The 22,449-nt window shown below is 44.5% G+C and overlaps 1 protein-coding gene across 5 annotated transcripts in view; it reads right to left on the bottom strand.

Moving 5' to 3' along the window:
* CLIP2 (CAP-Gly domain containing linker protein 2) overlaps positions 1-22,449 on the bottom strand; it is a 128,059-nt gene that overhangs the window by 30,247 nt on the left and 75,363 nt on the right. For 3 of the 5 annotated variants that reach the window (XM_066576778.1, XM_066576793.1, XM_066576787.1), the window contains exons 6-9: positions 21,961-22,158; positions 20,509-20,612; positions 18,746-18,806; positions 790-894 (exon numbers count right to left, since the gene is read on the bottom strand). In XM_066576778.1, coding sequence (XP_066432875.1) covers positions 790-894; positions 18,746-18,806; positions 20,509-20,612; positions 21,961-22,158 — 468 coding nt within the window. The remainder of the gene's footprint in view (positions 1-789; positions 895-18,745; positions 18,807-20,508; positions 20,613-21,960; positions 22,159-22,449) is intronic. The other 2 variants (XM_066576808.1, XM_066576802.1) reach the window with 1 other exon arrangement.

Raw genomic sequence — 22,449 nt, 5'->3', positions numbered from 1 at the left:
TATAAACATTGAGAAAGGACTGATCAAAACAGATTACAATGGCTCCTTCAATTGGATCACTGCATATCTGTCATGGGTCTTCAAAAAACCCAAAAGCATTGACCAGTGTGAACACAGCATAGTGTGACTGGCCCAGGAAAAGTACCGTATTTCCACCAGGGCCTAAAAACTTCAAACACTTCTTCAACCATGTTCATTTAGGAACTTTTTATTTAACCGTGATTACATTTATACTGAATTGAACTGGGTTACATGAAAATATGTTACTGTTGTTACTGTAAATTATGATGATAATCAGGATGAGCAAGACAAAATTCCTAAAAAATACCTATGTAACTTAGTTGTTGTTAATGCAGTAATGAAAAAAATGTAAAAATGCTGATGCAAAAACCCAATGAATCCGTGTGCTTTGCAACAAACTGAAAGCAGTAGTACTATGTATAACAGCCTGTACCTTTACTTAAACTATATGCAGTATTATGTATTGCACCAAATGTATATGCTTGTAGTTTATGCTACTTGTAATATTACTTTGTATAAAGTAAGAGTTTATGACAGATAAAAAGTTTCAAAAAACTAGATAGAAATGAAAAAGTTAAAATACTACTGCTTTAAGTCTGGAAAAGGTCAGCAAATAATAGTTTATTTAGGGTGCAAAAAGTGAATGCAAAATTAAAATGCTTCTAAGCCAAATATGGGCAGAAACAATGTGAAGCAAAAAAATAAATAAATGAAGCTGGCAAGCACACTGGACTTCAGGCAGGGGTCACTGGTTCCATTTTACTGTACCCTCTTGTCCTCTAATTCTTTGAGAAGCTTTGCAGTTTTTGCCTTCTCAAACAGTAGATTCTGCTCGAGCTCCCGAATTCGGGCATGCTCCAACTGCGTCTGTGTCTGCACACATGGGATAGGAGAGAGAGAGAGCAGGAGTGAAAAGTTGCAGCATCATCCAACATCTACAAGAGAGGATACTGTTGACAGGCTAAAGACTGCTGAATGTTATAAGATAATTGCTGGCAACTTACATTGGTAGAAAACCAGATGCAATTATTGCTCACTTCTGTGCAAGCAGTGCTGTTTTTGAAGATTCTTTGTACATCAGTTACTGTGCTACCTTGTGTCCTACTCCTCAAGGATTGAATAGCAAAAACTATTTATATGTAGGAATATTAGGAAACAAGTGAGTGATAATTCTTAAAGGGATTTTCTGGGATATGGTCCTGTAGCTCAGCCATTTTAAGTGCACAGTCACATTCGTATGGACATCACTGTGCCAGGTGCTGCTTCTTAATTCCACTGACCAGTAACAATCCTGGGATTGGATCCCAACTGATCGTACATAGATGAGCTATCCCAGAAAACCCGTTTAATCACCGACACCCTAAGGTAGTAATGTACTGATAATCACATACTTATTAAAGGACTTTTAATGGCCTATCCACGGGATCGGCCATCAATAGCAGAGCAGCCAGGGTCTGCTATCCGGTACCCCTGCCAATCAGCTCTTTACCAGACTGATTCACTCATGCAAGGAGCTGATGTTTGCAAGAAGCAGACAGCTCCATTCCCACTGCAGTGGCTTGTCTTGGTATTACAAGCAAAGTTCCCACTGAAGTGAATAGCCTGTAATACCAAGCCTAGCAACTGTAGTAGAAACAGAGATGTCAGCTTCCTTTGGAAATCAGCTCAGTGCATTAGTACACTGGTCTTGCAAACAGCTGATTGGTGGGCTTCCCAGATGTGAACCACTGCCATTCTTCTATTGATAGCCTATCCTAAGGATAGAACATCACAAGTTTACAGCTGGACAACCCCTTTAAGCAGAAACTGTAGCTAGATTAAAATTTTCTATACATTTATTTATAGAACATAAAATAAAACAAAAAACAAATCACCACTATAGTTATTATTGAAATGTCCGATTCCTTCAGGTTTTTTGGCAATATCTATTTCTTAAAACTCTTAACATGAACTAACATGACCTCCATTATATTCTTCATATGGTAATACTATATGGAGAAAAATTCAAGGCACCAGAGGTATCCAAAATAAAATGCAGTCTTTGATTATCTAATCCTTTAAATTGCAAAGCCATGCATATTTCAGCCACACAGGACCTTTGTCAAGCAGACATAAGGCAAATACAAGGAGATATTTAAAGTAGGAGATCAATAAAGACCACATTTTATTTTGCATACTTCTGTTGCCTTGAATGTTTCTCCAAATATTATTACAAGTAGTGCTTTGGTGGAAAGACCATGCCAAACAGCACAGAGGACTGGGTGGTGTATGAGGAACTACTCTACATTTCACATACAGTAGTCACTTGACTCTCTTAGAGTCTTGAACAGGAAATCTGCCTAGTTATGCTTTGATGGGGGTAAAAGATGTATCTGTGCATAAATAGGCAGATTCCGGGTGATAATCCAAGTGAGAGGTGAAATGATCGGCATTTTGGTTGAGACTTAAAAAAAATAATAATAGAATAGATTATAAGTTTCTAGGGTTTGGGTTTTAACGTTCAGAGGAGCATGCTCAAGTGGTGAATCCCTGGAAAATAATGCAGGCGAGCATATAAATGGCTTAAAGGATTCTGGGAAGGTGTTGTCAGATTAGATTATCAAGATTAAAAATAAAAGCAGATCCTTTATTACCAATAATTTCACTCCAGTGTACAAGCATAACTGCTAGTAACCTTGGAATGATCCCTCGGTCCTGGCATTGGCACAAACTTACCTTCCTGTTCAACCACCAGCCTAAACATGCTGATACTGGTACATCTAAAGATTTCTCTTTTTGCAGAGTTGTTTTATGCTTCCAAACTGCAAGAATAGCAAATTCCCTTACGTCCCACAGCAGCACAACCAAGGGGTTAACTCTAACCCTGTGTACTATTCGGACAGATGGAATTAAACTCTAATTAAATAGAGCCCCCTGACCCTATAAGAAGGATGTCTAGCCCCTACCAGCCTACATCAAGGACAAAACCTATATGCTGCTTCTGACACATAACCTTGATGAGTTGTGAGTAAGAATTCAGAAAATCGCAGACACTGTGAAACCAAACATGTTAGGCAGAGACTGGCAGGATTTCGATTACTGCATTGCTGTTTGTCGCCTCACCCACGGGGCTCACATTGAATCAATCAAATGTGGATAAAACCTGGAATCCTTGTCCAAATTTCTTCTGAGCTGACAAAGTTTGATTGCAAATTCCTAGGTTGTATATATCACGCTGTAATTTGTGCCATCCTGGAAACTCCAGTCTACAATTTCCAGAAATGAAGATCCTAGAGGCGCTCCCTACTCCAGAGAGAGGAAAAGGAGTTTACTCTCCATCATTCAGGAATTTTAAAGGTCAAGTATTGTCTTTAGATTACTTAACTACTTCTGCAAGAAGATGAAATTCGGAAGGGAGTCAGTCAGATGCATGAGCTTTCTAAGCAAAGTATATTTGACCTCGCTGACCTGGAAGTATGATTATCCATTTTCCTGCTTCACAGGAAATCACTAAGAACAGCTGTGCAGCTAAAACACAGCATCAAGTACCTGCAATTCACAGCTCATCTTTTCAGGATCTTCTTAGCATCCCATGTCTTTACATAAGGCGATATCCGCTATAGCTGCCTCTTTAAGAGAACTGGGAACATCTGTGGTATCATACCTGGGCGATGAGCTAGCAGACGCCATCTTCACACTACTGTCCAGGTACTCTAACACTTGGGTGAAAATCAGACTGGAGAAAGTCTGATATCAGGCCATCAAAAACAAAGACGTTCTTAAGCTTTGTCAAGAATTCCCAGGAGATATTTTGCTGCCTTACTCCTGTTGGTAGGAAAATATCTTGGCGCTAGTATCTTATTTCTCATGTAAGCAGCTGCAGGGGCAGCTCCTTGAATGTATGGTACTTATGCTCTCTACAGTAAGAGATACTGAGCCTATAGAAGTACAACCCTGAGGAGTTTAACACGTGGTAGACCCTGCCATCTTTGGTATCTCTCAGACTACTAATACTGTACGTGTCAACTAGCTTGAGTAGTAGACCTGGAGGACTAGACAGTCCAGGCTTCATGGAGTCTCTGGAGAATTCTAGATCACCAGACCATAGAAAACCTAGAGCCTATAATATGCTCTCTTCACCCACTCAGCAGAGAGAACAGTAGTCCATGTAAAGCACACAACAAAAACAAGCAGGGTAGCAACTGATCAGAACCTCTTCAAGGAACTCAACTCTGCCAAAACCTGTAGAGATTCAACTTGACAGCTTGAAGGCTGGCCATCCATTTTAAGGACATAGTGTTGAAGACCTTGTCACAGTCCAGGTTTCAATCCATCAGCACTTATGACCTATACAATAAGAGGTGTTGTACATCTGGAATCTTCCCTGTCACTGAAAGCCCATTGTTCATTCAAATGGCAGAGGCAGCTGGAAGGGATAGTCCAAAGTCAAGCCTCACTGGATCCAGTTGACTGCTGATACATCCCAACAAATTTCGGAGTACTTTTAGACAAATTTCCAATGTGAGACACTCAAACTATGGAGGAGAGCTCTTTGACATCCATTCTGAGAAAACTCTGAGCTATTTACAGAGCACACTACACTTTGTTCCCCAGATTACAGGGAGAGCTTTCAAAGTAAAAATGGACACATGACATTTGTCCTACATATCATCAAACAGGCATCCAATCACAACTCCTTCTAAATGAAGTGGGAATAATCTGGTTGAGGAAGAGAAGAGGGAATAGTTTGCGAGAATAAGACTTGCCATCTTCAGACTCGTAGCTAAATGGGTCTTGGCCCTAGAGGCTTTGATGAGAAGCAGTATAAAAGTTTCTGCAAGAATGAGACCTACCATCTTCAGATCTTTGCCTAAATGGGTTTAAGCCCTAGAAGTAGGATGGAAACTTCCATCTTTAACATAAGTCTTGGGTTTAGTCCTAACATTTTTTATATTAATCTCCCTCTAAATCTCTGGTGAAGGTTTCACATAGATAATTATCCTCAAAGTATTACATCCTCTTGGGCACAACATAAGGGAGATCAAAGCTTTGTCATCTGTAAATCTTACTATGGACTCCTCTTTGACAGGGTCTTGCTGAGGTTACTGCCAAAGTTCCCTCACTGTACTCAGGTCATATGCTTCCAGTGCTCTTTCTGAGGCTTCCCCTCCATTCCCTAGATATCTCCAATTGTCAAAATATATTTAGCAGATAGTAAAGATCAGGAAGTTGAGAACTTATTAATTACAGTTAGGGCCAGAAATATTTGGACAGTAACACAATTTTCGCGAGTTGGGCTCTGCATGCCACCGCATTGGATTTGAAATGAAGCCTCTACAACAGAATTCAAGTGCAGATTGTAACGTTTAATTTAAAGGGTTGAACAAAAATATCTGATAGAAAATGTAGGAATTGTACACATTTCTTTACAAACACTCCACATTTTAGGAGCTCAAAAGTAATTGGACAAATAAACATAACCCAAACAAAATATTTTTTTTTCAATATTTTGTTGCGAATCCTTTGGAGGCAATCACTGCCTTAAGTCTGGAACCCATGGACATCACCAAACGCTGGGTTTCCTCCTTCTTAATGCTTTGCCAGGCCTTTACAGCCGCAGCCTTCAGGTCTTGCTTGTTTGTGGGTCTTTCCGTCTAAAGTCTGGATTTGAGCAAGTGAAATGCATGCTCAATTGGGTTAAGATCTGGTGATTGACTTGGCCATTGCAGAATGTTCCACTTTTTTGCACTCATGAACTCCTGGGTAGCTTTGGCTGTATGCTTGGGGTCATTGTCCATCTGTACTGTGAAGCGCCGTCCGATCAACTTTGCAGCATTTGGCTGAATCTGGGCTGAAAGTATATCCCGGTACACTTCAGAATTCATCCGGCTACTCTTGTCTGTTGTTATGTCATCAATAAACACAAGTGACCCAGTGCCATTGAAAGCCATGCATGCCCATGCCATCACGTTGCCTCCACCATGTTTTACAGAGGATGTGGTGTGCCTTGGATCATGTGCCGTTCCCTTTCTTCTCCAAACTTTTTTCTTCCCATCATTCTGGTACAGGTTGATCTTTGTCTCATCTGTCCATAGAATACTTTTCCAGAACTGGGCTGGCTTCTTGAGGTGTTTTTCGGCAAATTTAACTCTGGCCTGTCTATTTTTGGAATTGATGAATGGTTTGCATCTAGATGTGAACCCTTTGTATTTACTTTCATGGAGTCTTCTCTTTACTGTTGACTTAGAGACAGATACACCTACTTCCCTGAGAGTGTTCTGGACTTCAGTTGATGTTGTGAACGGGTTCTTCTTCACCAAAGAAAGTATGCGGCGATCATCCACCACCGTTGTCTTCCGTGTACGCCCAGGCCTTTTTGAGTTCCCAAGCTCACCAGTGAATTCCTTTTTTCTCAGAATGTACCCGACTGTTGATTTTGCTACTCCAAGCATGTCTGCTATCTCTCTGATGGATTTTTTCTTTTTTTTCAGCCTCAGGATGTTCTGCTTCACCTCAATTGAGAGTTCCTTTGACCGCATGTTGTCTGGTCACAGCAACAGCTTCCAAATCCAAAACCACACACCTGGAATCAACCCCAGACCTTTTAACTACTTAATTGATTACAGGTTAACGAGGGAGACGCCTTCTGAGTTAATTGCAGCCCTTAGAGTCCATTGTCCAATTACTTTTGGTCCCTTGAAAAAGAGGAGGCTATGCATTACAGAGCTATGATTCCTAAACCCTTTCTCCGATTTGGATGTGGAAACTCTCATATTGCAGCTGGGAGTGTGCACTTTCAGCCCATATTATATATATAATTGTATTTCTGAACATGTTTTTGTAAACAGCTAAAATAACAAAACTTGTGTCACTGTCCAAATATTTCTGGCCCTAACTGTATTTTTGTGAGATAAAATAAGGTTTAAAAACCGCCTTACCTAACGTTAATAGATGAAGCACAAGGGCTTTTAATCTGGTTTACTTTTAGCCACCTAATTTTGTTAAAGCCCAGGATAGTAGAGCAGTGTCTGCCTCTTGGGTTGAGTCAAGTCTGATCCAGTTGGAATCCGGTTTGCTGTGCAGCTTGGAGCTTGCACTATAAATTTATCAACTATTATTGATTGAAATTTTGGTTCTCAGAGAAGACTGCTGTTGGGCAGTCAATTTCAAGTTCCACCATGCATGAGGGCCCTCCTTATAGGGTGATTACTTGCTAGATTCCCTTGGTTGTGCTGCTGTGGGTTGCAAGGGAAGCATTGATTATTATTGTTATTCTGTTTTCCCCCAGGGTGGCTTCAGACGAGCGTGTAATAAACTTACCTGTCCGCCACTGCCATGTCTCCCGCGGGGATGAAGAACACATCTGCCGCATGTGGCAGATGTTTCCTTCATCCCCGCTAGTTAGTAAAGAGAATTCCCTGCTGATAAATCTGCCACATCTGTGACAGATGCAGCAGAGGAATTCTTTAATTCTGCTGCCGTCACCACGTCAATTGATTTCAGGGAAGGGCTTTAAATATAAGCCCTTCCCTGAAAATCCAGTAAAAGTGGTGTAAAAAACAAAAAAAATACATACTCACCTCCCTTCAGCTGCCAGGGCTCAGCCGCATCTTCTCCTGCTGTCGCCGGCTCTGTAGTGCTGATCTATCAGCAGGCGGGGATTTAAAATCTGAAAGAGCTCATGGGGATTGGCTGAGGTGCTCAGCCAATCACAGGCAGCTCTCGCCCGTCATTCATTCAGGCGAGAGCTGCCAGTGATTGGCTGAGTACCTGAAATCAATTGACGGGGTGCCGGCAGTAGAATCCTCTACCGCAGCTGTCATGTGTGACATCTGCGGCTGAGAATTGAAGAATTCCTCTGCTGCATCTGTCACAGATGTGGCAGGTGCAGCAGCAGGGAATTCTTTTTACTAGCAGGGATGAAGGAAACATCTGCCACAGCAGCGGCTGACAGGTAAGTTTATTTATTTATTTTTACACAAAAATTTTTGTTTTTAGAGAAGGGCTTATATGTAAAGCCCTTCCCTGAAAAACAATGCAGGGGTGCTGGCAGACCATTGTCTTCAATGGAGCCGCTGGCAGCAGCCGCGGCTCCATTGAAAACAATGCACAGACCTGCATTCACACGTGTTTTTGTACGTACATGGGTGCGCACTTATGTATTCACAAAAACACGCTTGTGTGAAGCCACCCTCAGTCTTAACACCAGCACAAGCTTCCTGCCCTAATTATTTACTATTACTTTATAATACACAGAGGGTGGGAGGGGCTAGACACTCTTCTTATAGGACCAAGGGGCTTTAGTTCATTAGAAGTTAATTTGATTAATTAAAAATTCCATCAGTCCTAATAGTACACATGGATGGAATTAACCCCTTGGTCATGCTGCTGCTAAGACTAAGAGAAAACAGACTAACAATCATAATCAAAGCTTCTCAATGGCTGACTATCAACGATCTCTACACAGTACAGCAGATCAGTGCCACCTCCATCAAACACTGGTGGGACTATTATTTGTCACGGGTAAAATGCCTCTCATACAATGCGTCTGTGATTTTCTTTTTTACTTTGTGATTTTGGAATTACCAAAATAAAAATATCATATTCAGTGAGGTATCTTACTACTTCAATTAGAAACATGATCGTGCAGCCCGGAAGCTTTCCCCAGAAAGGCACTTGAATGTCATTCCACAATGTGTTTCTATTCAAGTGAATGTCAATGGAAGGGGCCATCGGGGAGGATGAACTACACAGAATGGAGACATTGTGACAAAGAGCCAATGTGCCAGAATTTTGTGGCTGGAAGAACATGAGGATAATTATAAAACATGTACAGATAACAGAATTCCCAATTGCATGATTATGTCTCAAGTATACATGTATATTCAGAATATGGAGACTTTTTATCTATATTAACATGTTTTTACACACCACCAGGAGCAGTTCTGTAAAATTGTGCATTATGATGTATTGCATGTTTACAATATAAAATAAGGGAAATACCAGATGAAATAACTTGATTTATTAGCATGTGCATCCTTGTATTTCCTTGTTAGAGAAACACAGACAAGAATGAACTAAGTGAGCACATCCTATAGTATAGTATAGCTTAATATACTGTTATAATGTACTGCTGATTTCCGCTGTCGGCACTCCCCAGTAGACCCCATGATGGATGTAATTGTCCAAGCAGGAGATAGACATTTTATATTGTTAAACATGCTGTTAAGCTTCTTCCACTGTAATCATTCTTTTCACACAAATGGGAAGCTAATGCCTACACTGAATGAGTACGGATCATCAATGTTATGACCCTGAGTAATAAAGAAGATCTAGTATCCAAACAATACACATAATGTGGGATAAGCAGGATCAATCCAAACAGAGAGTAGATACATTTCCTTTGTACAGTGTGATTCTCTCACTAGGAAACATTTCTCAATAAGTTTTCAATTTCTATATGGTTCCCTTTGAAAATTGATATGTATTTACCTTGTATGTTGCAAAACAAGGTCCGCCTTGAGTACATACTGAAAATGGCCTCCTCCGCCATCCAAGTACTTTTGTATGTGAGTCTACACATTGGCGAAGATATCAGCTAACATGCCATCGGTAATGCCAGCAACCTTCCACCATAATGCATCTTCGAAGGTGTCAATTATTTGCGGCTTATTGATGTATATTATTATATTACTGCAGCCCTTCAGTCGTCCCCACAAGAAGAAATCAGATGACGTCAGGTCTGCTGATCTTAGCGGCCACAGATTTTCCTAATTTAATTGATCACCCAACTAACTTTTGATTTCCCTCATACTCGCATTAGGTGTGTAGCGCATTGCACCATCTTGCTAAAAGTGCAGTTCCATTAATTTGTGTCAGATTTTTTCTCCAGTTTGTGACTACAGATTTTGCTGCTACAATTCATTAACTGTCCTTATTCTGAAATGCCCTTTGACATTGCTTAAATGAAACTATTCACCAGCATTCACGAACAATAAATACGCTATTCGACTGAGTACATGTTTGTAGCACACTGTGTCAAACGCTTGTTTGGAGGTCATATTTTGACATCATGGGTACAGTCCACTTGGTTCAATAGAGGGGAGATTTATGAAACTTTTTTTAAAAAAACTTGTCTTTTTGCCTATAGCAAACAATTAGAGCTCAAATGTCATGCCTCATAGTGCTCTTGAAAAATGAAAGCTGCTCTGTGATTGGTTGCTATGAGCAAAAAACAGCTTTTCTTTTAGGCAGTTTTATGAATCTGCTCCATAATCTTCATTCATGTCAATTTTCATAGGGAACCATAGTCAAAAATAAAAAATAGGAAAATCCTAATATACATACAAGAACAAAGATCACCACTATTATTGTCACTAGAATTTAATAAACTGAAATTTTAACCCTTTGCAATCCAATTTTGGATTCAGGGTTTCCTAGGGGGCTTTCTCTTTCTGCCATTATACAAGGGCGCCATCTGCTGGCTAGAGCCAGTACTGTGGTATGGGACATGCTGGAGAGGCCCCCGACAACAGAGCGGCCAGTAATATACAGTAAGAATACCCTGCCGGATGTCTTTGGACATCGGAACTGTACAGGCTTCAATCAGAATGTCTTTAGACGTCAGACAGTGGATTGGAAAGGGGTAAAGGAGTTGTCCAAGATTAGAAAAGCATGGCTGCTTTATTCCAAAAATAGCACCACATCTGCCTATAGGCTGTGTGCGGTATCGCAGTTTGCCCCAATTCATTTCCATAAAACTGAGCCTCAATATGAATCTATAGACAGGTGCGCCACTTTTTTGGAAGACGGCAATTGTGGACAAACCCTTTAAAATAAAATTAAATGATTTTACTAGAGATGAGCGAACGTACTCGTCCGAGCTTGATACTCGTTCGAGTATTAGCGTGTTCGAGATGCTCGTTACTAGAGGCGAGTACCACGCGATGTTCGAGTTACTTTCACTTTCATCTCTGAGACGTTAGCGCGCTTTTCTGGCCAATAGAAAGACAGGGAAGGCATTACAACTTCCCCCTGCGACGTTCAAGCCCTATACCACCCCCCTGCAGTGAGTGGCTGGCGAGATCAGCTGTCACCCGAGTATATAAATCGGCCCCCCCGCGGCTCGCCACAGATGCATTCTGACAGAGATCAGGGAAAGTGCTGCTGGTGCCGGAGCTGCTATAGGGAGAGCGTTAGGAGTTATTTTAGGCTTCAAGAACCCCAACGGTCCTTCTTAGGGCCACATCTGACCGTGTGCAGTACTGTTGAGGCTGCTTTTAGCAGTGTTGCACAATTATTTTTTTTTGTATATCGACCGTGCAGAGCATTGCGTCCGCAGTCTGCAGTCATTGTACAGAGTATAGAGCCAGTACTGGTGAGGCAGGGAAAGAGATATTCAGGCTATATAGGCAGTGGGCTTTTTCCAAAAAATTGGGGAAAAATACTATATTTGGGCTGCCTGTGACCATCCTCAGTTTACTGCGTGTCTGCTGGGGGTAGTAGTCCTAATTAATACGCAGCTAAGCGTTACAGCAGGCTTGCGCAAAATTGTTTCCTGGATCTGCTGTCTCTGTTACATGATCGCCGTCATCCCGCCAGAGGGAAACAGTATACATAATATTATACGCTGCCTACAGTATCTATCTGCTGGGGGTAGTAGTCCTAATTAATACGCAGCTAAGCGTTACAGCAGGCTTGCGCAAAATTGTTTCCTGGATCTGCTGTCTCTGTTACATCAGCGCTGTCATCCCGCCAGAGGGAAAGAGTATACATAATATTATATGCTGCCTACAGTATCTATCTGCTGGGGGTAGTAGTCCTAATTAATACGCAGCTAAGCGTTACAGCAGGCTTGCGCAAAATTGTTTCCTGGATCTGCTGTCTCTGTTACATGATCGCCATCATCCCGCCAGAGGGAAACAGCATACATAATATTATACGCTGCCTACAGTATCTATCTGCTGGGGGTAGTAGTCCTAATTAATACGCAGCTAAGCGTTACAGCAGGCTTGCGCAAAATTGTTTCCTGGATCTGCTGTCTCTGTTACATGATCGCCGTCATCCCGCCAGAGGGAAACAGTATACATAATATTATACGCTGCCTACAGTATCTATCTGCTGGGGGTAGTAGTCCTAATTAATACGCAGCTAAGCGTTACAGCAGGCTTGCGCAAAATTGTTTCCTGGATCTGCTGTCTCTGTTACATGATCACCGTCATCCCGCCAAAGGGAAAGAGTATACATAATATTATACGCTGCCTACAGTATCTATCTGCTGGGGGTAGTAGTCCTAATTAATACGCAGCTAAGCGTTACAGCAGGCTTGCGTAAAATTGTTTCCTGGATCTGCTGTCTCTGTTACATGATCGCTGTCATCCCGCCAGAGGGAAAGAGTATACATAATATTATATGCTGCCTACAGTATCTATCTGCTGGGGGTAGTAGTCGTAATTAATACTCAGCTAAGCGTTACAGCAGGCTTGCGCAAAATTGTTTCCTGGATCTGCTGTCTCTGTTACATGATCGCCGTCATCCCGCCAGAGGGAAACAGTATACATAATATTATACGCTGCCTACAGTATCTGTCTGCTGTATCAGCTCAGCATTTTAAAAAAATAGAAGCAAAATACTTAAGGCCTACTACTGGCCTTTGGCCACTTGACTGCTTCTGCGCTGTGAATTCCACTAGCTCAGTCATACGCACCTACGTCTCACTACAGGCATGCGCAAAATTGTTTCCTGGCTCTGCTGTGCGTTCCGTAAGGGAAGTCAGCCTCCAACCACAGGCCAATAAGCGGCACATTTAATTACAGCGTTCTGTTTCTGCACTACTGGTAATACAGCATGCTGAGGGGTAGGGGTAGGCCTAGAGGACGTGGACGCAGGCGAGGACGCGGAGGCCCAAGTCAGGGTGTGGGCACAGGCTGAGCTCCTGATCCAGGTGTATCGCAGCCGACTGCTGCGGGATTAGGAGAGAGGCACGTTTCTGGCGTCCCCACATTCATCTCACAATTAATGGGTCCACGCGGTAGACCTTTATTAGAAAATGAGCAGTGTGAGCAGGTCCTGTCGTGGATGGCAGAAAGCGCATCCAGCAATCTATCGACCACCCAGAGTTCTATGCCGTCCACTGCTGCAACTCTGAATCCTCTGGCTGCTGCTCCTCCTTCCTCCCAGCCTCCTCACTCCAGAATGGGCAGCAAAGGTTCCGAATCCTCTCCCACTGGAGGAGTTTGTCGCGACTGATGCCCAACCTTTGGAAAGTTCCCGGGGTCCGGGGGATGAGGCTGGGGACTTCCGGCAACTGTCTCAAGAGCTTTCAGTGGGTGAGGAGGACGATGACGATGAGACACAGTTGTCTATCACTCAGGTAGTAGTAATTGGAATAAGTACGAGGGAGGAGCGCACAGAGGATTCGGAGGAAGAGCAGCAGGACGATGAGGTGACTGACCCCACCTGGTTTGCTACGCCTACTGAGGACAGGTCTTCAGAGGGGGAGGCAAGTGCAGCAGCAGGGCAGGTTGGAAGAGGCAGTGCGGTGTCCAGGGGTAGAGGCAGGGCCAGACCGAATAATCCACCAACTTTTTCCCAAAGCGCCCGCTCGCGCCATGCCACCCTGCAGAGGCCGAGGTGCTCTAAGGTCTGGCAGTTTTTCACTGAGAGTGCAGACGACCGACGAACAGTGGTGAGCAACCTTTGTCGCGCCAAGATCAGCCGGGGAGCCACCACCACCAGCCTCACCACCACCAGCATGCGCAGACATATGATGGCCAAGCACCCCACAAGGTGGGACGAAGGCCGTTCACCGCCTCCGGTTTGCACCGCTGCCTCTCCCCCTGTGCCCCAACTTGCCACTGAGATCCAACCCCCCTCTCAGGACACAGGCACTACCGTCTCCAGGCCTGCACCCACACCCTCACCTCCGCTGTGCTCGGCCCCATCCACCAATGTCTCTGAGCGCACCGTTCAGCCGTCGCTAGCGCAAGTGTTGGAGCGCAAGCGCAAGTACGCCGCCACGCACCCGCACGCTCAAGCGTTAAACGTGCACATAGCCAAATTTATCAGCCTGGAGATGCTGCCCTATAGGGTTGTGGAAACGGAGGCTTTCAAAGGTATGATGGCAGCGGCGGCGGCCCCGCGCTACTCAGTTCCCAGTCGCCACTACTTTTCCTGATGTGCCGTCCCAGCTCTGCACGACCACGTCTCCCGCAACATTGTACACGCTCTCACCAACGCGGTTACTGCCAAGGTCCACTTAACAACGGACACGTGGACAAGCACAGGCGGGCAGGGCCACTATATCTCCCTGACGGCACATTGGGTGAATTTAGTGGAGGCTGGGACAGAGTCAGAGCCTGGGACCGCTCACGTCCTACCCACCCCCAGAATTGCGGGCCCCAGCTCGGTGGTGGTATCTGCGGCGGTGTATGCTTCCTCCACTAAACCACCCTCCTCCTCCTCCTCCTCCTACGCAACCTCTGTCTCGCAATCAAGATGTGTCAGCAGCAGCAGCACGTCGCCAGCAGTCGGTGTTGCTCGGCGTGGCAGCACAGCGGTAGGCAAGCGTCAGCAGGCCGTGCTGAAACTACTCAGCTTAGGAGAGAAGAGGCACACGGCCCACGAACTGCTGCAGGGTCTGACAGAGCAGACCGACCGCTGGCTTGCGCCGCTGAGCCTCCAACCGGGCATGGTCGTGTGTGACAACGGCCGTAACCTGGTGGCGGCTCTGCAGCTCGGCAGCCTCACGCACGTGCCATGCCTGGCCCACGTCTTTAATTTGGTGGTTCAGCACTTTCTGGAAAGCTACCCACGCTTGTCAGACCTGCTCGGAAAGGTGCGCCGTCTCTGCGCACATTTTCGCAAGTCCCACACGGACGCTGCCACCCTGTGCACCCTGCAACATCGGTTTCATCTGCCAGTGCACCGACTGCTGTGCGACGTGCCCACACGGTGGAACTCTACGCTCCACATGTTGGCCAGGCTCTATGAGCAGCGTAGAGCTATAGTGGAATACCAACTCCAACATGGGCGGCGCAGAGGGAGTCAGCCTCCTCAATTCTTTACAGAAGAATGGGCCTGGTTGGCAGACATCTGCCAGGTCCTTGGAAACTTTGAGGAGTCTACCCAGATGGTGAGCGGCGATGCTGCAATCATTAGCGTCACCATTCCTCTGCTATGCCTCTTGAGAAGTTCCCTGCAAAGCATAAAGGCAGACGCTTTGCGCTCGGAAACAGAGGCGGGGGAAGACAGTATGTCGCTGGATAGTCAGAGCACCCTCCTGTCTATATCTCAGCGTGTTGAGGAGGAGGAGCATGAGGAGGATGAGGAGGAGGGGGAAGAGACAGCTTGGCCCACTGCTGAGGGTACCCATGCTGCTTGCCTGTCATCCTTTCAGCGTGTATAGCCTGAGGAGGAGGAGGAGGAGGATCCTGAAAGTGATCTTCCTAGTGAGGACAGCCATGTGTTGCGTAAAGGTACCCTGGCACACATGGCTGACTTCATGTTAGGATGTCTTTCTCGTGACCCTCGCGTTACATGCATTCTGGCCACTACGGATTACTGGGTGTACACACTGCTCGACCCACGGTATAAGGAGAACCTTTCCACTCTCATACCCGAAGAGGAAAGGGGTTCGAGAGTGATGCTATACCACAGGACCCTGGCGGACAAACTGATGGTAAAATTCCCATCCGACAGCGCTAGTGGCCGAAGGCGCAGTTCCGAGGGCCAGGTAGCAGGGGAGGTGCAGAGATCAGGCAACATGTACAGCACAGGCACAGGAACACTCTCTAAGGCCTTTGACAGCTTTCTGGCTCCCCAGCAAGACTGTGTCACCGCTCCCCAGTCAAGGCTGAGTCGGCGGGAGCACTGTAAAAGGATGGTGAGGGAGTACGTAGCCGATCGCACGACCGTCCTCCGTGACGCCTCTGCCCCCTACAACTATTCTTCTCCACCAGCGGACAGCAGCGATACCTAAACAATACGTAGGCTGCACCCGCGGATGGATTGTTCTCTATCACCATCAAAAACGTGGACCTTTTAGCTTCATCAATCTGTGTATAATATTCATCCTCCTCCTCCTGAAACCTGACGTAATCACGCCGAACGGGCAATTTTTCTTAGACCCACAAGGCTCAGTCATATAATTTTTGTAAACAATTTTTATACGTTTCAATGCTCATTAAAGCGTTGAAACTTTCACCTGAACCAATTTTTATTTTAACTGGGCTGCCTCCAGGCCTAGTTACAAATTAAGCCACATTAATCAAAGCGATTAATGGGTTTCACCTGCCCTCTTGGTTGGGCATGGGCAATTTTTCTGAGGTACATTAGTACTGTTGGTACACCAATTTTTTTGGGCCCTCACCTACAGTGTAATCCAATTAATTTTTTGCCCACCTGCATTTAAGCTGACGTTACATCAGCTGTGCTGGGCACTGCAATGGGATATATTTATGTACCGCCGGTGGGTTCCAGGGAGCCACCCATGCTGTGGGTCCACAGGGAGTTGTAACTGCATGTGTCCACTTCTAAAGAACCCCAGTCTGACTGGGGCATGCAGTGTGGGCCGAAGCCCACCTGCATTTAATCGGACGTTACCTCAGCTGTGATGGGCACTGCAATGGGATACATTTATGTACAGCCGGTGGGTTCCAGGGAGCCACCCATGCTGTGGGTCCACAGGGAGTTGTAACTGCATGTGTCCACTTCTAAAGAACCCCAGTCTGACTGGGCCATGCAGTGTGGGCCGAAGCCCACCTGCATTAAACATGACATTACCTCAGCTGTGATGGGCAATGCAATGGCATATATTTATGTACCGCCGGTGGCTTCTTGGCACCCACCCATGCTGTGGGTCCACATGGACTTCACAATAGGGAGTTGTACCTGCCTGTGTCTATGAATTAAAAACCCCGGTCAGGTTGGGGCATGCAGTGTGGGCCGAAGCCCACCTGCATTTAATCGGACGTTACCTCAGCTGTGATGGGCACTGCAATGGGATACATTAATGTACAGCCGGTGGGTTCCAGGGAGCCACCCATGCTGTGGGTGCACACGGAATTCCCATTGCGGAGTTGTACCTGCCTGTGACTATTTATAAAAAACCCCAGTCTGACTGGGCCATGCAGTGTGGGCCGAAGCCCACCTGCATTAAACATGACATTACCTCAGCTGTGATGGGCAATGCAATGGCATATATTTATGTACCGCCGGTGGCTTCTTGGCACCCACCCATGCTGTGGGTCCACATGGACTTCACAATAGGGAGTTGTACCTGCCTGTGTCTATGAATTAAAAACCCCGGTCAGGTTGGGGCATGCAGTGTGGGCCGAAGCCCACCTGCATTTAATCGGACGTTACCTCAGCTGTGATGGGCACTGCAATGGGATACATTAATGTACAGCCGGTGGGTTCCAGGGAGCCACCCATGCTGTGGGTGCACACGGAATTCCCATTGCGGAGTTGTACCTGCCTGTGACTATTTATAAAAAACCGCAGTCTGACTGGGGCATGCAGACACCTTGACAGAATGACTAGTGTGTGGCACATAGGTTCCCCATTGCTATGCCCACGTGTGCAGCTCCTGATGGCGGTGGCACAGGATTATATTTCTCATTGCTTCTGTACAGCATTGTGGGCTATCGCCACGCCCCTTTTAAAGAGGGTCGCTGCCTAGCCGTGCCAACCCTCTGCAGTGTGTGCCTGCGGTTCCTCCTCATGGCAGACGCACTTATAAATAGACATGAGGGTGGTGTGGCATGAGTGCAGTTGAAGGCTGTGCAGGGACACTTTGGTGTGCGCTGTGGACACTGCGTCGTGCGGGGGGGGGGGTTGGGCAGCATGTAACCCAGGAGAAGTGGCATCGGAGTGTCATGCAGGCAGCGATTGTGCTTTGTTGGAGGTAGTGTGGTGCTTAGCTAAGGTATGCATTGCTAATGAGGGCTTTTCAGAAGTAAAAGTTGTTGGGAGGGGGGGGGGCCCACTCTTGCCGCTATTGTGGCTTAATAGTGGGACCTGGGAACTTGAGATGCAGCCCAACATGTAGCCCCTCGCCTGCCCTATCCGTTGCTGTGTCATTCCCATCACTTTCTTGAATTGCCCAGATTTTCACAAATGGAAACCTTAGCGAGCATCGGCGATATACAAAAATGCTCGGGTCGCCCATTGACTTCAATGGGGTTCGTTACTCGAAACGAACCCTCGAGCATCGCGATAATTTCGTCCCGAGTAACGAGCACCCGAGCACTTTGGTGCTCGCTCATCTCTAGATTTTACCCAACAACCTAAAAAAAAACAAAAAAAAACCCTCATTTAACTCTAAAATACACCAATCATTTTTATGCTCTTCGGAAAGGCTTTTCCTAATGTATGTATGGGAATTTACTCAATTACAAGAAAGCAATATGTCTGTCCAGTAACAGAACATAATTGGAGTTCAATCAAAAACCTTTTAAGAAATTCTAGCCTATGTACTCACTGAGAGAATGACAGTTCTGAAATACCATTACCAGAAGCCTTGAGCAGTGTAAAGTGTATAGAATAAGCAATTGTCTATGTAATGGCAGGCCATGAATGTTTTACTCCTGTTTAATGTTAATGCGATAAAATAGCTGCAGAATTTTTTTAGTTGTACACTTGGACACTCTTAAAGCAGACTATACCCAAGTAACATGTCAGTATCCTAACCCTTTCAACACGTCCATGAAACTATAGACACTGGAATACAAGTTACAAACAGTACCTCTAGATCTCCTTTTGTGATAGATTCTTCTTCCACCCTGAACTGAAGGTCTTCAACTTTCCTAAATTTAAAAAAATATAGTTATTTCTCCTAATAAGTAATAAAACTCAAAGTCACTTCTTCTTACCTAGATTACTGAGTTATTGCTACCAATGTGCAAAATACCAATATTTAAGTCCATATTTTAATCTATACATCAAGCAATGCAACTGGTTCCTATGCAGAAGTTTAATTAGTAGAGATGAGCGAGCGTACTCGGATAAGCGGTACTCGCTCAAGTAATTGGCTTTATCCGAGTACCGCTGTGCTCGGGGCTAAAGATTCGGGTGCCGGCACGGAGCGGGGAGCTGCAGGGGAGAGCGGGGAGGAACGGAGGTAAGATCTTTCTCTCCTTCTCTCCCGCCCGCTCTCCCCTGCTCCCCGCTGCGACTCACCTGTCAGCCGCAGCGGCACCCGAATCTTTAGCCCCGAGCACAGCGATACTCGGATAAAGCCAATTACTCGAGCGAGTACCGCTTATCCGAGTACGCTCGCTCATCTCTATTAATTAGGTATTTATGAGATCTATGAATTGTTCCCTACATAAACAACTATTATATTCATCGGTGGCAACCAATTCTAGCTTCTTAAAAAAAGCCAGAAGAAAAGTTTTTGCCAAAGTGAACAACCTCTTTTAAGGATAATTGCATGCAAACAATATGTGTAATCATTTTTAATAGCACTATGGTTTGCACTGAGTTGGCTTAAGAACCAAAAAGGAAAATGGCACTATATTGGTGGTGCTTGGATAGGGTCCCAAATCTTATCTAATATCAATGAAGAAAAATCCGGCACTTATTAGTGTTGCAAAAATATTGTTTAGATTTTTATTTCATATATGTAACCCATAGTCAAGATTCATTTGAAGTTTTGATCATTTCAAGACCTTCATCAAATAATCAAGATTGCTTAAGTTAATATCTCACTGATATGGACAAGCAGCAAAGAGAAGCAAAGGCCAGGCAGACGTGTGCTGATCTTGCTGACTGCCGCTTGTCACTGCTGTGAGATCTTTTAAAGGGGTTATATCAAAATGAGATATAACTTTCTGATTGGTTGGAGTCCAACAGCTGGGCTGTCCAAAGATTCCAAGAACGAGGGTCCTAAAGCACCCTACATTAATGAAGTGGCAGCATGCATGCCCAACCTCCACTCCACTCAATACAGGACATTCAGGACCCTGTCCTCGGGATCAATCAGATGAACATTGGCTGCTCCAGCTGATGTGAGTGGGATCAACCAATCCATCTAATGTGTATAAAAGTGTCGCAAATTTCTCCCAAAGGTAGATTTTGGTAGAAAGAAGGAACAAAGACATTGAATTTCAACACGCCTGATCTTTTGTCCTCATAACAGAAAGGCCACTGCCAAGCGAGTTTGGTAGCAACTTATTCCCCTCTCCACATTGAGAACACATGCACTCTTCGCCAGACAAATTTTTAGGGTGTCCTTTTGTGTCCCTCTTAGAAAAGTAGTGTCAATAGCCACCTCTCGCTTTATTTATGTGTATGGCAAATCACGGGTGATAGCAGTCAGCAATCTAGTGTCTACTATCATCAGCCCACAACACACATATAGAATTCATCTAAGAGATGTAAAAATGTGTCAATTTATTTATTTTGTACTTCACTTACATATATCATTGTGCTCAAGGGCAAACATATCATTTAAATTTTTGTTTCAGCTAGTAGGCTACTAGAAATAGAGAACAAATCTGAATTTACCTTCTTTCCTCTTCAAGCTGATTAAGTAGCTCGATTTTCTCTTTCTGTGTGCTTTCAACCATACCACGAGCCCTCTGAAGATTGCCGTCTGCCTCGGCAATATACTAGAAAACAAAAATAAAAGAATAAGCTGGGCATACACATTAGGCAAAATTCAGCTAAACCTGCCAATGATCTAATGCATATGAGAGCTTCCAAACTGTCCCCTAAGGCAGATGTTAGGGGAAAGAATATTTTGGATTTGACCATGCCTTACTCTTTGTTCCACTGGCAGTGGTATCCATACACTGTAACTGAAAACACATGTACACTCAGCTGAGGCAGGGGTACATAGTTATGGTTGAGTCAGGATCAATAGCTGTTCAGCTAATGGCTTTCTTATGTGTGTGACTGGCTTTAACTTTCAAAGGATAACTGAGTATTTATTTAAAAAAAAACTTACAAGAAAAGCGAACAGTTAACAAAATAAGTAAAACACGCCAATACTCTGATAAATACTGTATCATAGATTGATATGGGGTTTGAATTGAACAACCCTTATAGACTAAGAGTAACAATATCTGGTGACATGGACTAATGTGATTAAAAACAGCTGTTACAGTGGCCTGAAAAAAGTCACCAAGATCTACAAAAAGAACATCTGGTGTAGGATATAAGCATCAAAAGCTTATAGAAAACCTCATGTGGCCATTTATAGAAACATTTGCATGGCACAATGCTGGTGGAAGTAGCTCATCTACAACACAGTATTGTGTGAGCAGTGAATGTATCCTTGTAGTAACTGCATTTTATGAAAGTCTTACAGCTAGATCTTCAGTCTGCCCAAATGTCTTCAAATGTTCTACTAAACTTATTATGACTGTGTATTTCAATATAAAATATTTATGTCGTGATTTGGTCCACATAAAACTGTAAAATCTGGAGGAGGGGCAGATAAAATGGATGTGTCCTAAGTAGAGATGAGCGAGCATACTCGCTAAGGACAATTACTCGATCGAGCATTGCCCTTAGCGAGTATCTCCCCGCTCGGAAGAAAAGGTTCGGCTGCCGGCGCGGGTGAGAGGTGAGTTGCGGCAGTGAGCAGGGGAAGAGAGGGAGAGAGAGATCTCCCCTCCGTTCCTCCCCGCTCTCCCCGCCCGCCGCCGGCAGCCAAATCTTTTCTTCTGAGCGGGCAGGTACTCGCTAAGGGCAATGCTCGATCGAGTAATTGCCCTTAGCGAATATGCTCGCTCATCTCTAGTCCTAAGTATTCTAAATTATACTTGGCATCTTATTTCTGTTTTGGGATATGTCCCAATAAAAATAGCACCAGAAATATTTCCACGCCTAAAAAATATATGAAACTGATCTGCAGTATTGCACCTCCTACATACTACCTGTATTGATCACAGTAGTAGGTCTGACACGATGACTTCAGCAAGTGAGAAGAGATGCTTTTGGAGTTCTATATACCTTCTCATGTTGGGCTTTCAAGTGTGTCAGCTCCTTTTCCACTTCACAGATATGACTGGTGGCTTTTGCTACCTCCGCTCGCTCCAGATCTCTTTCAGCCAATAACTGCTCAATATGTTGCTGTTTCTCTTTTAGAGCCTCCTGTAAGGCGGTTGTACCAGAGATTTTCCGTGCATAACGTGAAGATGTTTCTGTAAGCTAAGGGGAATTCCAAAGCATTCATCATTATGTACTTCAAGGTAATGACTAGCCTGTTTACATAGAACAGTAAGGTATGGCAACATCTCTGCTTCTCTGAGCTGTGATTTTTAGTAAAGCAGGAGATTTACTGGTAGCCTATTTCCTTATTTACATATAGCAATTTTCTTATACTATTGATTAGAGATAGCTAATTACTACTACTATTATTATACCATGACAATTATCTTACATCCTAGGAAGAATGTTGTTCCCATATTTGATTATTCATTACTAGCAATGTGGTAAAGT

Source organism: Eleutherodactylus coqui, chromosome 1 (genome assembly GCF_035609145.1).
Source record: "Eleutherodactylus coqui strain aEleCoq1 chromosome 1, aEleCoq1.hap1, whole genome shotgun sequence".
Classification (NCBI taxonomy): Eukaryota; Metazoa; Chordata; class Amphibia; order Anura; family Eleutherodactylidae; genus Eleutherodactylus; species Eleutherodactylus coqui.
The sequence above is the reverse complement of the archived record's forward strand: the minus strand, read 5'-3'. Positions and strand labels throughout refer to the sequence as shown.